The 15,292-nt window shown below is 63.6% G+C and overlaps 3 protein-coding genes across 3 annotated transcripts; 2 read left to right on the top strand and 1 right to left on the bottom strand.

Moving 5' to 3' along the window:
* Positions 1-1,171: 1,171 nt before the first annotated feature.
* BKCO1_5300010 (flavin-binding monooxygenase-like family protein) lies at positions 1,172-4,951 on the bottom strand (the record flags this gene model as incomplete). The annotated part of the gene is made up of 6 exons (XM_020277115.1): positions 1,172-1,859; positions 1,918-2,782; positions 2,847-2,902; positions 3,066-3,272; positions 4,039-4,524; positions 4,581-4,951. The coding sequence occupies 6 exons, from the start codon at positions 4,949-4,951 to the stop codon at positions 1,172-1,174; spliced, it is 2,673 nt and encodes an 890-aa protein (XP_020127220.1).
* A 288-nt stretch (positions 4,952-5,239) lies between these two features.
* Positions 5,240-12,565, top strand: BKCO1_530009 (lovastatin nonaketide synthase; the record flags this gene model as incomplete). Its single annotated transcript, XM_020277202.1, has 7 exons — positions 5,240-5,300; positions 5,356-5,830; positions 5,901-6,209; positions 6,295-6,517; positions 6,592-8,439; positions 8,499-11,342; positions 11,399-12,565. The coding sequence occupies 7 exons, from the start codon at positions 5,240-5,242 to the stop codon at positions 12,563-12,565; spliced, it is 6,927 nt and encodes a 2,308-aa protein (XP_020127265.1).
* Positions 12,566-13,730: 1,165 nt separating this feature from the next.
* Positions 13,731-15,130, top strand: BKCO1_530008 (flavin-containing monooxygenase 1; the record flags this gene model as incomplete). Its single annotated transcript, XM_020277191.1, has 2 exons — positions 13,731-14,080; positions 14,140-15,130. 2 exons carry the CDS (start codon positions 13,731-13,733, stop codon positions 15,128-15,130), a joined length of 1,341 nt encoding a protein of 446 aa, XP_020127287.1.
* Positions 15,131-15,292: the final 162 nt, after the last annotated feature.

Here is a 15,292-nt window from a genome sequence, read left to right as displayed (position 1 = left end):
ATAGCGAGTATCCCCACATTGCAGTATCACAAAGAATCGGATACGATAGAAGCTACTTACCATGAGCGACTCGACCTGGGCAATGCTCCCATGCACCATGACATTTCCACTCTTGGTCATATCTGGCGATCGGAAGGTATGGAGAGATTAAGAAAGAAAAATAGGAAAGAAAAGCCTATGAATAACACATTTACGGCAAGGGGTTAACAGTAAGTGAAATGCGAGGTGGATATCGCAAGCGAGCTTAACCTAAAAGAGGTATAAACAGTTTGACGCTTCGAGATGGATCGCAACTCTCAATTTATAATGCTCGCCACAGCTTTTTGGCGTTGTTCAGCCCCCATGCACTGTCATGTCCTATCCCTGGCGGCCAGTAGATTGGCGATGACCACCGTTGGGGGCCGTTGTCCTAATAACGGAGGTCTTACCGTTGCAAGGCGTGCCACAAAAACTAGTCAGAACCCTCGGTCAAGGTCCACGCTGTTCTGAAACTCCCAGCTCGCCACATGATGGCATCGGTTACTATGGCTCTCTTCATATGACGGCCCTGGGACTCCCGGAGCCTTGCCGCGAAAAATACGCCTTCGCACCGCTTTATTGGAACCTATCGGAACAAAGTTCAAGTAGAGGTGAAGTAGAGCTGATTAGATCCGTGAAATAAGCCACTCCCACACAACGGCCCTGCCGCAGTGCACGACAGCAACCCGTCCCACCTCTCCACTGCACCGTCACCCGCGGCGCCGCCGCATACACACCACCCCTCTCCCTCGCCACCGCCCTGTAGCCCCCGCACCGCCGTCGCCAGGAATACCAGTGCCAACGCCAGCGGCGCGGCGAGCAGCACGATCCCTGGCTTCGTGCTGAAGGGCTGACTCGACGATATCAGAGGAGGCTGACCGGGTATGCGAAAGAAATGTAATTTTCAGTACTTAAGCCAATTTTACTCCGTTAGCCTTTCCATTGACCTTTCCATTTGAATTACAAGTCGTGTTGTCGTTTGCACGGCTGGCCCTTTTCTTCTTCGCTCGGTACTCGTCGATAAAACCACGGAAATCTTCGGGCTTGTATGGAGAGAAGAGCTCAGCAACCGGGTTTGCTTTCCGATGCGAATTGATGCCGAGGTCCTGGCACAGGGTGTCGACATACTGGTAGTGGCGGCGGTTAGCTCGCGTCAAAAACCCCGTGGGCTGCGTGCGATACTTGCCGGCAAAAAATCGTAGAGCGAATAGGGGAATTTCTGGCCCTGGCTCAAGTACCTCTTCCGCGTCCACGCATTCCACTCGGCGATTTCCCGCGCCATGGTGTCCTCGTCCGGAAGCTCCAACTCGCCGAGCAGGTACAGGATCGCCCAGAACGACTGCACCTCGGCCACCAGGGGCGTCTGAACCGTGTGGATCTGGCCCAGGATGGCCAGGGATCTGTCGCCCCTGACCGCATGCGACAGGGGCACCACGCGCCGGTACAGCCGCCACCGTCTGTTTGGCTGGACCTGGTTCGTGTGCGCATTCTTCAGGCCGGGAGGCGACGCGATGAAGGGCAGTTTCGCGTCCACCGCCCGTCCCGCTTCCCTGTCCAGCTTATCCCACTCGGCGTCGGCCGGCGGCCTCGACTTGGCGGGCCCGAAAAGCGGTAGGCCCACCTGGAGCTTGGTGGCGTCGTCGAACATGGCGAAATGGTCGCCCCAGCCGGTGCACATGACGGCAAAGTCGGCTGCCACCTTCTTGCCGGACTTGAGAACAATCTGGTCCTCTTCAATTCGGTCGAGGTTGTCCCGGATGACGTTGATCTTGCCCGAGTGCAGCCGCCGCCAGAAGTCTGGGAGGGTGACTACGCCGAGGCCTGAATTTGCCCAGAAAACACTTTTTAAGTCAGCAAGTGTTTTCGCTTGTACGGGGAAATCACAGGGAGGGAAGAAACCTTTTCCCATCAACTTCGGGCCTGAGCCGGGAGACGTGATCTCCTTGACTGTATCCAGCATGCGAGTCACTCAAGCTCGTCACAACATCCCAGAACTTGCCCGTCACCCACCGTCCAACCGAGGTCCTCTGGAAAAAACGGTACACCGGGCCCGTCGTGTTGAACACGGAAGGGCTGAGACAAGTCATGAGCCGGGTCGACGCCACCGCGATGCTGTTGAAGACGCCAAACAGCTCGGCGGGAAGGATGGCCAGCGGACCGGCGCCGTCGGGCCGGATGATCCAGTCCACCTCCTTCCCCATGGACACCAGCAGGTACACGGCATCGTACGCCGACTTGGCGGCGCCCACCACCGTGACCCGCCTCACCGCGGCCGCGTTTAGGGCGTCGTAGGAGACACCGATGTCCCTGGAGTGGATGATGGGCACCGTGGCCGCGCCGCGGTCGCAGTCGGGCAGGTTCGGGATCGACGTCACGCCCGTCGCCACCATCAGCTTCTCCGTCTCGACGGCCTCGCCCGGCGCGTCGCGCAGGGACAGGCGCCAGCCGCCGTGCGCACACGGCTCTGCACGCTCCACGAACGTGTTGAAGCGGATGCGGCGCAGCAGGTCGTGCTCCTCGGCGTACCGCTGCAGGTAGCCGTGGATCATGGGGCCGGTGACGAGGCCGTTGGCGGTCGCGCCGTCCGGCGGCATGGGCGTGTCCGTGTAGTTGAACAGCCCGAGCTTCACCTGCGCCACCAGGTTGGGGTAGAGGCGGTCGCGGCTCCACACGCCTCCAACCGTGCTGTCCGAGTCGAGGATGATGAGGTTTGCGTCGGGCCGCAGCCGCAGCCATGTCCGTGCAGCGACGAGGCCGTACCACCCTAGAGTTGCGTGCAGCCCTTGTCAGCCATGTCTTCGTGCCATTGGGATCAGTGTCCACCCCACCTGCACCAATGATGGCTACGTCGTAGCTTGTCGCCATTGCGAATGTGTCAAGTTCTCTGTGTACAATCATCGGGTCAAGTAAGGATATTCTTTATGTCGCTCGCGGGCGGTCCGCGGGCCGCCATCCTTGACCGAGTTGCTGGTCAGATCACATCAACGGTCTCCGATCCCGAGCTGTCTCACCGAGGTGGGCATCTCAAAATGGCCTTTTTCCCGTACCCGTCTCGGGAAGGTGTCCAGCACGGTCCGAGCGGCCCGGGGTCTCCGACGCTCAACCGACGAATAGAAACCTTTTCTTTGCCATTGCCAAGCAGCAGATCTATCGTTTGCTCGGCGCACGGAGTGGTGAAAAGTTCTAGGTAGGCGTGTTCCAAGAAGAAGAGGTAAAAAGATTCACCTTCATTTATTTCAATGTACTGCTTGTGGCTGTATCTCCTTGGTCAGCGCGATCCGTCGGAACGTCCACGGACACTGAGATGTATTACTATGAAGACATTTTACCGATATTATGTAGGTCGTAGAATGCTATATCTAAACGTGTTTGCATGGGTTTAAAATATACATTCACATTGTGGTAACTACTTCAGCTAACCACATATGAAGACATACTGTTATGCCTGTGGATGTGTCGGTGGATCAAACCAACCGAGGAAACATATCGTGATACTGTTTCATCTAACTGGAGAGAAGAGTAGAAGTCAATCCATTTCTTCTAACCTCACTTAATCCGAGGCATAAGGGCCTTGCCTCAAAGTCCGACACTATACTTGCAGATAGACCGCATCGTGGATATCTTCATTGAAGCACAAGTTTTATCCGTCACATTGCAAATACATGGCTGTAACAACATCCAAGGCCCCAGAATAGCGCAGGGCGATGTCAGTTTGGCTGAACGACCACCTTTCTTCCACTTCGTATCTGCTTCCGATCGGGGAGAAGAGCCCTCTCCCTCCAACAAAGACAAAGACACACAGTCGCTCCAGGCCCAACCAGCAACGTGCCAAGAACCATCACAAAGAGCAGGAACGGGCGCGACCTGCGACCACCTGCGACGCAATCCTTCGTCAAGACGTATGCCCAGGACAGGCTGGATAAGGATATTATGATCAAATCGTACTGCAGAAACAACCAAGGCCCGTTCTCCAGCTTCGAGTAGGCATGGGCCGGCCCGCGAGAGAGCCGGGGGACGTACATCCTGCCAAACGCCACGAGGCAATCGTTCGACGCGAGAACGCGCGCCACGACGTAGACGTGGCCGATGGCGGACGAGAGCGCGGCGGTCAGGTAGGCCATGGCGGCGCTGCCGCCAAGAAGGGCGTTCCTGCGCACGCCGGTTCTGGGCGCAGAAGAGGAGGAGGACCGAAGCCGTCCCCAGCAGCGCAAGACTGCAACCGCTGCATGCTGAACCAGGCTCACCCACACCGGATCGGGCTGCCAGGCGGCCAGGACCCATTGGTGCGTCGAGGCCGACCGCTCCATCCACATTGGCAACATTCCGACCACCGCCGGCAAGACTGCACCGATGATGAAGCTGAGGGGAACAGCCCGTAGCTGTGCATGTTCGCCGGGCGATGGCAGCGACTTTCGACTCCGTTTCCACTCGAGGTGGTGGTAGAAGTAGAGGGGCAGGGAGATGGCCCCTCCAAACGCTTGCCATAAAAGGCCCCAAACGACGGGGCTATTGTTGTTGCAAGTCAGCACGAGTCGCTGGATCGCTGGAACGAAACGACATACTTGGCTATGAGGAAAGGCTTCGATTCCATGCGTGCGCTTTCCACGTACAGCCACACAAACGCGGGCTGCAGGGTCGAATACGCGTCGATCAGGAAGAGCTGGTAGCCTGGATCTGAGCCATTGGTGCCGTAGAAGAAGAATGCCACCAGCAGAGATACGGGGAAATCAACAAGGAATATGCCCGTGTATCTCGTTCGCAGAGGCGTGCCATCTTCAAAGTGACCGCGGAGGACCGCTGCAAAAAGCTCAGCCACGGTGCCGTTCCAGAGACTGACGCCCCAAAGAAGGACGGCTGCCAGGGAGGCAAGGATCAGAAAGAAGGAACCGAGAGGTGCCATGAGGACAGGGGAGAGACTAGAGAACTGCTGCATGCGTGCGAGGGTTCGGACGCTGCGGCCCTAAAGAAAGCGTGTTGACGGTGTCCCGGCCCGAACATGCCCACACGCCCCCCACTCTCCACGCACTCGTCCAGGCACCTACAACCACGGTCCGTCACGGTCCGAGCCGGTGGATCGGTCACCGAGAGGCCTGGGTGCTGATGGAGTCCGATTCGGTGGGCAAGCGAATACATCAGAGAGGAGAGCAATGTGAAGGTATAACTATGGTAGCTTACGGCTCATCTTCAACTGCCATTCAAACGATTATTGATCAAATCAAACATGCCGCTTATCCAGGACACCGAAGACTGCGCGTTGGAGCCCATCGCCATCGTGGGCATGGGTAAGCAAGCCCCTCAGAACATGGGGAGTCTCGTTGTTGACAAGAAAACGTCCAGCATGTCGGCTCCCCGGGTCAATCGACTCGGCTTCGGCACTGTGGGAGGCGTTGGAGAAGAAGAAATCGGCGCAGACTCCGCGCGTGCCCAAGTCCCGGTTCGACATCGATGCCTACCTCCACGACAATTTGGAGCGGCCCGGCAGCTTCAACGTGCCCGGTGGCTACTTCCTCGATGGGCCGCTAGAGAACTTTGATCCGACCTTCTTCGGCATGACGCCGGTGGAAGCCAAGTGGCTCGATCCGCAGCAGCACAAGATGCTAGAGGTATGCTACGAGGCACTCGAGTCGGCGGGCAAACCGCTCGATTCCGTCTCGGGCAGCAACACGGCAGTGTACGTGGGTAGCTTCACCAGCGACTACCAGCAGATGTCAACCAGAGAGCCCGACTTCCGCCACAACTACGTTGCAACAGGAGTGGACCCGGGCATCATCAGCAACAGGATTGGCAACACGTTTAACCTGCGCGGACCAAGGTATTTGAATCTCCACCAGCCGAGGACAGACAGATTCGACGGGCTTTCGCTGACACGCGATTCACGACAGCTTTACAATCAACACGGCGTGCTCTTCGTCCATCTACGCCATCCACAACGCCTGCCATGCTCTACGAGCGCGTGACTGTGACGCCGCCATCACCGGCGGGGTGAACCTCATCCTTACCGTAGACCAGCACATGAACACGGCGAAGCTGGGCATTCTCTCGCCAACTTCGACGTGCCACACGTTTGACGCCTCGGCAGACGGCTACGGTCGAGCCGAGGGCGTGGGCGCTCTGTACATCAAGCGGCTGTCCGACGCCATCCGCGACGGCGACCCGGTTCGCGGCGTCATTCGGTCCTCAGCCGTCAACACGTATGTTTCTTACCTTGTTTTTTTTTTCTTTTGAATACAAACCGGGCATGCTCGGGCTGACTGCGAGCGCGTGTTCCTTCTCTAGCAACGGCAAGGTCCCGGGCATGGGCATCACGCACCCGAGCGTCAAGGGCCAGGAGCTCGTCGTGCGTGCGGCCTACGAACGCGCGCGCCTGAACCCCAACAACACGGCCTACCTCGAGTGCCACGGGACCGGCACGCCTGTGGGGGACCCCATCGAGGTGCGGGCCGTGTCGAATGCCATGAACGACACTAGGCCACTGGACAAGCCGCTGCGCGTGGGCGCGGTACGTGTGGCCTCTTCCCTCACCCTCCGCTGACAACAGAGAGCCGATGCTGACGAAAAGGGGGAGGAGGGCAGATCAAAGCCAACATCGGCCACAGCGAAGCGGCGTCTGGCATCTTTGCGGTGATGAAAGCGGCATTGATGACGGAAAAGGCGGTGATTCCCGGCGTGTGCGGGCTGAAGACGCTCAACCCGGCCATCCGCGAGGCGGAATGGAACGTCAAGGTGCAGGCGGACACGGTGCCGTGGCCCAAGGACCCGTCGGGCGTGCGCCGCGCGAGCGTCTCCTCGTTCGGGTACGGCGGGACCAACGGCCATGTCATCGTCGAGAGCGTCGAGTCGCTGTACCCGTGGTACCACCACGGCGCCGCCAAGCAGGACGCGGCGTACGAGCACTCGACCGCCCGCCCGCTGCTGGTCACGCTGTCGGCGCACGACAAGACCACGCTCGCCCGCAACATCGAGGCCCACGCGCGCGTCGCGCCCCGGTACTACCTGGCGGACCTCGCCCACACTCTCAACACGCGCCGCTCGCGCTTCGCCACGCGCGCCTTCGCCGTCGCGCGCGAGGGCCGCGAGGCCGACGACTTGGCCTTGTCGCGCTTCTCCTTCGGCACATGTGCGGGCACGGCGGCGTCGCAGCAGAAGCTCGGCTTCCTCTTCACCGGCCAGGGCGCGCAGTGGGCGCGCATGGGCGCCGAAGCCATGGCGACCTTCCCGGCCTTCGCCGGCACCATTAAGGCGCTGGACCGCGTGCTGCAGCGCCTGCCGGAGCCGCCGTCGACGACGCTGGAGGAGGCGCTCCTGGCCCCGGCCGAGGCCAGCCGCGTCCACGACGCCGAAGTGTCGCAGCCCGTGTGCACGGCGGTGCAGATTGCCATTGTGGACCTGCTGGCCCAGTGGCAGGCGGTGCCGACGGCGACGGCGGGGCACTCTTCGGGCGAGATCGGTGCGGCGTACGCGGCCGGGCTGGTGTCGGCCCCGGAGGCCATCCTGGCGGCGTTCCTGCGCGGCCGCGCGGTGCAGCAGCACTCGCCGTCGGGAGCCATGCTGGCAGCGGGCCTGGGCGCCGTCGACGTCGCGCCGCACCTCGACGGCATCGACGACATCGTGATCGCCTGCGAGAACTCGCCCAGCAGCGTCACGCTCAGCGGCACGCAGGCGGCCGTGGATGCGGTCAAGGCACGGCTGGACGCCGCCGGCGTCTTCGCCCGCGCGCTGCGCACCGGCAGGGCGTACCACTCGCCGCAGATGGAACGCGTTGCCCCCCACTACAACCGGGCGCTCGCCGATGCCGTGCGCCAGCTCGGCCCCCACGACGCGGAGTGGCGGCAGCCGCGTGCCCGCATGTTCTCGTCCGTCACCGGCAAGGAGGTGCTGGAGGACACGCTGGGTGCCGAGTACTGGAGCCGGAACCTGCGCAGCCGGGTCCGCTTCGACGACGCCGTCAAGGCGCTGGGCACCGCCCCCGAGCTGGCCGACCTGACGACCTTTGTCGAGGTTGGGCCGCACAAGGCGCTGGCCGGCCCGTTCCGCCAGATCTGCCAGGCCTACGGCTTCGACCGCGCGGTGCACATCCCGACCCTCGAGCGCAACGCCGACTGCGCGGTCCAGCTGCTCAGGACGGCCGGCGCGCTCTTCGCCACCGGCTACGCCGTCGATCTGGAGGCCGTCAACGCCGAGCCGGGGCAGGGCCTGGCCGGCAAGCACAGCACGCCCTCGGTGCTGGTCGACCTGCCGCCGTACCAGTGGAACTACGACAAAGTCCACTGGTCGCAGCCACGCCTGAGCGCCGAGGCCCGCACCCAGAAGTACCCCAGGCACGACCTGCTGGGCCGCAAGCAGCTGGGCGGCTCCGAGAACCACCTGGCCTGGCGTAACGTGCTGCGCCATCGCGATGTGCCGTGGCTGGGAGACCACGCGGTAAGTAGTGACGCAGAGAAGGCTTGTTCTGCGCAATGATGGCTGACTTTGCACTGCAGCTCGGCAAGGCCGCCGTATTCCCCGCTGCCGGCCATCTGTCCGCCGCAATCGAGGGCCTCCGCCAAATCAGCGAGCAGAAGGGAGTCGAGGTCGAGAGCGTCACGCTGCGCGACATTTCCATCAAGACGGCGCTGGTGATCCCCGAGGACGAGGGTGTCGAGGTCGAGATCCGCCTCACAAAGTCGACCGCTTCGTCGCCCGAGTGGTATTCGTTCGCCGTCGAGTCGCTCCGGGATGGCATCTGGACGGTGCACAGCCAAGGGAAACTGGCGGCGAACTTGAAGAAGTCGGGCGCCACGGCCCATCCGGTGAAGCCCGAGAGCCTTCCCGACCGCGTGGCGGCCAAGACCTGGTACAACGCCTTCGACCGCGTCGGCTTCGAGTACGGCCCCAGCTTCCAGCAGCTGGCCACCGTGCGGACGGACGGCAAGGCCAACCACGCCGCAGCGGCAGTGAACATCCTCACCGAGAGCGGGCTCATGGACGGCGAGTCGCGGTACATACTGCACCCGTCAACCATCGACGCGTGTCTGCAGCTGATCATCATCTCCATCCACGCGGGCAAGCATAAGACGATGCCATGGGGCGTCGTGCCCATTGGCATTGCCGAAACCACGCTGTGGTTCCCCGGCGCCGCGACCGTCAACACCGAGGGCGAGGCGGTTGCGTGGACCGACGAGCGCGACGGCCGTCACTTCAACACCCACTCGAAGCTTTTCACCGGCGCCGGCCATCTTCTGCTGGACGTCCAAGGGCTGCGCTGCGTCTCGTACGAAGCGGCCATCCCGCCTTCGTCCGGCCTGGAGCTGCCGCCCCAGCCGTACTCGCACGAGATCTGGAAGCCCGACATCGCCACCCTCACAACCCCCGCGGCCGTGGAGCTGTATCCTGGAATTGCATCTACCGAGGACACAATCACCAAGACAGTCGAGCTGCTGACCCACAAGCAACCCGTGACCAGGGTGGCCATACTTGCAGCTGCGCCGACGGTCTTGGCCGCAGCTCTCCGCCCCCTCCTCCCAGAGGGCGCTTCGATCATTGCCAGCCCTTCGGCCGAGGAGGAGGAGCAGACCGAAGGGCTGATTGACGGCCAGCTGGATCTCGAGCAGGCCAAGGGCAGCAACCTCGACCTCGTTGTAGTCGGCAAGGGCTTTGCCGACGCCAGCACGCTGCTGAAAAGCGAAGCGGCCCTATCGACGACGGGCGCCATCATCGTCTGGAGCGACGCTCAGTCAGGCGACGACGCGGCCACAAGCGTTGGCAAGTCGGGCCTGCGGGCACCCAGCCTCCGCTTCGACCTGCCCGATGGCACGGTGGTGTTGGCGACGCCTCGACAAGAGCCGACCGGGCACGCGCAACAGCAGCAGCCTCTGCAGGTGCTCACGACAAGGCCGTCCGGGGCGTCGGCGAGCGCGCTGGTCGACGCCCTGGCGGCCCACGGCGTCGCGGCGGCCGCCAAAGACGTGGCCGAGGCCGACCTGACCAACACGCCGGCCTTCGTCGTCGACGACACGAGCGGCGACCTCCTGCTCGAGCCCGACGACGCCGTTTTCGCGGCGCTTCGAGCGGTGCTCACGTCGGGCGCGCCCGTGGCCTGGGTGACGGCCGGCGTCAACGACGCGACGACGTCCGGCAACGTGGGCGGCGCCATGGCCAAAGGCTTCCTGCGCGTCGTGCGCTCCGAGCACGCCGCCGCGCGCGTCCTCCTCGTCGACGTGGACGGCGTCGAAGCGGCAACAACGTCACCGACGGCCGCCGCGCTGCTGGCCGCGAAGCTCGCCCACGCGCCGCCGCCGCCCACCAAGGACTCGGGCGCCGACGTCGAGTTCTGGCTGCACCGGGGCGTCTGGCACGTCCCGCGGCTCGCGCCCGACGACGAGCGCAACGCCGAGGTGCGGGCCGACGCGGGGCTGGTGGACGCCGCGACGGTGCTGCGGCCGGGCGCGGCGCTGCAGGGCCGGCCCGAGGGCGCCGGCGGCACGCTGGTCTTCGGCCCCCGGGACGACGACGAAGAGGATGACGCCAAGGCCGTCTCCATCCAGGTCGGCTGGGCCGAGCACGACGCCGCCTCCAGCGGGCCGACGGTGGTTGTCGGGACACGGGCGCAGGCGGCGGACGGCAGCGGCAGCGGCGGCGGCAGCAGTGCGGCCTACACGTGGGACCGCCTCAGCACCGTCGTGCGCGTGCCGGCCGACGCTGTGGCACCGCTGGACGGCCTCGACGGGCCGACGGCTGCGGCGAGCCTCGGCGCCGTCGGCGAGGCGGTGCACGCGCTGCTGGACACGGCGGCCGTGCAGCCGGGCGCGCGCGTCGTGGCGGTCGAGCCGGACGCGCGCCTGCTCCGCGCCCTGGCCGGGCTGGCGGCCGTCGTCGGCTTCGAGCTGCGGGCCGTGGCCGGCTCGGCCGAGGACAAGGCGCGCTACGAGGCCGTGGCCGGGCTGGCGGCCGACGCCGTGGCGCTGGCCGGAGACGTCTTCTCCGGCGCGGCCGCGGCGCCGCACGTCGTCGTCGCTCAGAAGGTGTCGCCGGCGGTGCAGGAGCTCTGGCGGTCCGTCGGCGCGGCCGGCAAGCTCGTTGTCGTTGCCGACGGCGGGCTGGACGAGCCGCTGGACATGGCGCCGTTCGCGCGCGGCGCGTCCGTCAGCGTCTCGTCGGTCCGCAGCCTGGCCAAGCACCGCCCCGAGGCGCTGGGCGGCCTGCTGCGCCGCTCGGTCGACTTGCTGAAGCGGCACGGGGGGCTTCTTGCCGAGGCCGACGTGGCCGTGCGTGATGTGGCGTCGCTTGCCGGCGACGTGGGCGGGCGTGTTGTTGTGGCCTACGATTACGGAAAGAGCCTTGTGCAGGTAAGTGCCGCTGCTCTGCAGAATGCCCAGAATGCCGACGCTGACATGTGATGCAGGCCCGCAAGTACCCGGCGCGGCTCACCTTCTCGCCGCAGGCCAGCTACCTGCTCGTTGGCGCGCTGGGCGGGCTGGGCCGAAGCCTGGCGGCGTGGATGGTGCAGCGCGGCGCGAGGCACCTCGCCTTCCTCTCGCGCTCGGGCGCCGACAAGCCCGAAGCGGCGGCCGTGGTTGCGTCGATTGAGCAGGCCGGCGCCACCGCGCACGTGTTCCGCGCCGATGCCTCCAGCGAGGAGCACGTCGTCCGCGCCGTCGCCGAGCTGCAGGCCAGCGGCCGCCCGATCAAGGGCGTCGTGCACGCGGCAATGGTGCTGCAGGACGCCATGTTCGAGCGCATGACGCTGGCGCAATACCTTGCCGCCGTGCGCCCCAAGGTGCTCGGCGCCCGCAACCTCGACCGCGCCCTGCAGGGCGTCGAGCTCGACTTCTTCGTCGCCACCAGCTCCATCTCGGCCACCCTGGGCAATCCGGGCCAGGCCAACTACGCCGCCGCCAACAGCTACCTCGACGCCCTGGCCGCCCACCGCGTCGCCCGCGGCCAGCCCGCCACCTCGCTCATCCTGCCCATGGTCCGCGAGGTCGGCGTCGTGGCCGAGAGCGACGGCAGCCTCGAGGCGAGCCTGCTGCGTAAGGGCATGTACGGCATCGACGAGGCCGAGATGCTGCGCGCCTTCGAGACGGCCATGACGCCGCGCAGCAGCAGCAGCAGCAGCAACGCTCAGCTCGTGCTGGGCCTCGAGCCCGCGCGCCTCGCCGAGACGGCCGTGACCGAGTCGTACTGGTACGCCGACTCGCGCCTCGCCGGCATCCGCGCCACCGTCGAGCGCCTGGTCGCCTCGTCGTCGCCGTCGTCGTCGTCGTCATCCGCCGGCTTCGCCGCCAAACTGCAGGCGGCCCAGACGCCTGACGATGCTGTCGCCGCCGTGGCCCTGCACATCATGGAGCGCTGTTCGGGCATCCTGCTGCGCGGCGTCGACGAGTTCGACGTCGCCGGCCCGTCCATCGCCAGCTACGGCCTGGACAGCATGATTGGCGCCGAGCTGCGCAACTGGCTGTTCCGCGAGTTCGGCCTCGACGTGCCGTTCCAGGACTTGCTGGCTCCGACCCTGAGCTTCAAGGAGCTGGCGATCAAGGTTGCGGCGAAGCTAGGGTTGCTGGGAGAGTAGAGTATGGTAGAGAAAGAGAGAAAGAGAGAGAGAGAAAGAAGACGGAAAGAGAAAGAGAGAGGGGGGGAAAGAACGAGAGAAAAGGAGAGGGAGGGAGGGAGGGAGTTGGACGAAAGAAGAGGACGTGAATATTATCAAGATTGAAATTTCCATTGCATTCCGCTTTACTTTCACTTTGGAATCTGCAGCCGTTTTGGTGGTGTTCTAAGAAGTACTGCTTTAGAATAGATTGAAATTATAACGTGTCAGATAAGCGAGTGAGCTAGATAAGCGAGTGCAACGGTGACGTGATATCGGCGCCAAGGCCGAACTTACTCTTAGCCGTTTCTCTATCGCTTTCTTAGACCTGCCTTCTAACCCTACTAAAGGTCTAACTTCTTCGCGTAGTCGATATTTTTTATTTATGTTATAAATAGTTAAAGTATTATGGTGGTGCAGTATGGCTACGCCCAGCAAGGAAACCCGCTGGACTGAGCCCGACTACATTCCACGTCGTCCACCCCGCCCACTCACTCTCTCATCCGTCCTTCTCGCGAGCTGAGCGGCATCCCCACGAGCTGCGGCGGTTTCACCACGTCTTCGACAGCTCCGCAGTCGCCGTGCAATCGGCGCGGCCTCAGGCAGCAGTGGCACCAACTGGTGATATAAGCGCTGGTGGACAGCCAGTCGACCGATAGGTAGACTGAACTGGCGTATCCTTTTGCTCGGTGGCCGAGAGGCTGCTGTCCGCCCTCCACATCCACACTAGCTATGGGAGTGGCGCATTCATAGCAGCCCCCTTCATCCTCGCCGCCGCCGCCTGCGCCGCCGCCGGCTACGCCGTCCTCCTCGCCAACACGGACCCCGTCGCCCGGCCGGGCGTGTCGTATCTCGGCACTTTCCTCGCCGCGGCGGGAATTTACCCCGCCACGGCGCTCGCGCTCGCTTGGCCCGCCATGAGCGTCGCGGGGCAGACGAAGCGTTTACGGGCCGCTATTGACGGGCTCGGCCCGAGATGTCCGAGCCAGCGGCCCGGTGCCCAGCCAAAGCCTCGCCGACGCTTGAGGACGCAGGCTTTGGCCCAGACTTGGGCTTCTGACACTTTTAAGGATACAGTGGCGTGCTTTTATACGTTGACTGCTTGCATACACGTCCGCAGGCGCAGTAAAGAGATTCTGTATAGAACATGGCACTCTCGACGCGCAACATCTTCCTCGTCGCGTTGGGTGTTATTGGAACCTACGGAACCTGGGGCCGGTGTTTCCAAGATGGCACCCTCGGATACATTCTCACCGCTGTCTTTAGCGACAAACAGCCCTTCCTCCTTCCCGGCACCGATAGAGAGCCCCTCATCAAGAACATGACGGGCATCTGGCCACTGGACCGCTTACTCGCCGTCCTCGTCCTCTTTTTCTGGCAAGCAGCTGACGGCTCCCACCCTACCACTTCCGCCGTTGGGCTCTATTTTGCTGCTCAGCATCTGGGGCTGGTGGTTAACATGCACCTGGGGAGCCTACACGGAAGATCGAAACTCAAGTAAGTCGTCACCTTCTCCCGTGCAAAATTGCACTTTGTGCTGACGCTCAAAAACACAGCCCCACGCTCTGGACCCTCCTCTTCCAGGCTCTGGCCATAGGCACCGCCGGGCCGCTCTACGCCTTTCTCCACCTCTCCACCGCCGCCGCCGCCGCCACCACCACCCCTCGTCTCAACGCCGCCTCCACCACACGCGCCATCCGCTCTCTCCCCCTCGCCTGCCTCCTCGGCTACGTCCTCCCCGCCCTGCTCATGGCCCTCCGCGGCCACGGCTTCAAACAGCACGCCATCGCCGCCTGGAACGTCTTCCCCGTCTGGATCCTGTTGGTGCAGCGGCTCGTCCAGCTCCCCGCGCTCCTCCTCCTCTCCCCCTCTTCTTCTTCTTCTTCTTCTTCTTCTTCTTCTTTCCCATCCTCCTCCCGCGCCGTCTACGCCGCCACCATGCTCGTCGCCGCCGCCGCCCACGTCGCCACCGTCGCGCTGACGGCCGCCGCCGCGCTGTTCCCCATGGCCTTTGCGCCGGGCTACGCCGCCGCGCTGCGACCCGGCCGCGTGTTCGTGCCGCCGGTGGCACTGGCGGCAGCGCCGTCGTCAGCCGCGACCACCGCCACCATCGGCGAGGGCGTGCGCGGCTTCATGCTGTGGGACCAGGCCGTTGGGTACGCCGTCGTGCTGTTCCTGGCCGTCGACGGGTTGCTGGGTAGCTGGGGCGTGGGGCGGGAAGAGGAGGAAGAGTCCGAGCGGATCAGACACCCTCATGAGAGCGTCGGGATTGCGCAGCCGAAGATGGACGTCAAGGCGGCGGCAGTGGATGATGTTGGTGAGATCAAGAAAGGACGAGCAGCGGTGCGCCGTGACGGCCGCGCTTGGCTGGTGACTGGGGGCGCGGCGCTGTTGGGCGCTGTGCTGGTGGGGCCGGCGGCCGTGGTGCTGGGCTTGCAGTGGGCGGCGGACGAGTTGGCCTGGAAGACGGTGAAGGAACAAAAGAAGCGGACGGGGCGCTCGGTTGCTACCGGTCCAAGGAAAGGAAGGGCGGATCAAGGCCGGTAGACGAGGACAGGTGCGGCGTGGTGCCGTTGTGGTTGATCATGAAGTTTTGATGATGGCGGTGAACGGTTGGTCTGGTGTTTGGTTGCTCTCCTACTGAGGACGGGGGCAATCTCCAGTTGAGAGTGGGTTAAAGTCCAGCTACGTGTTGAAGTATTTCGTACC

Source organism: Diplodia corticola, assembly GCF_001883845.1.
Source record: "Diplodia corticola strain CBS 112549 chromosome Unknown scaffold53, whole genome shotgun sequence".
NCBI lineage: Eukaryota > Fungi > Ascomycota > Dothideomycetes > Botryosphaeriales > Botryosphaeriaceae > Diplodia > Diplodia corticola.
The sequence above is the reverse complement of the archived record's forward strand: the minus strand, read 5'-3'. Positions and strand labels throughout refer to the sequence as shown.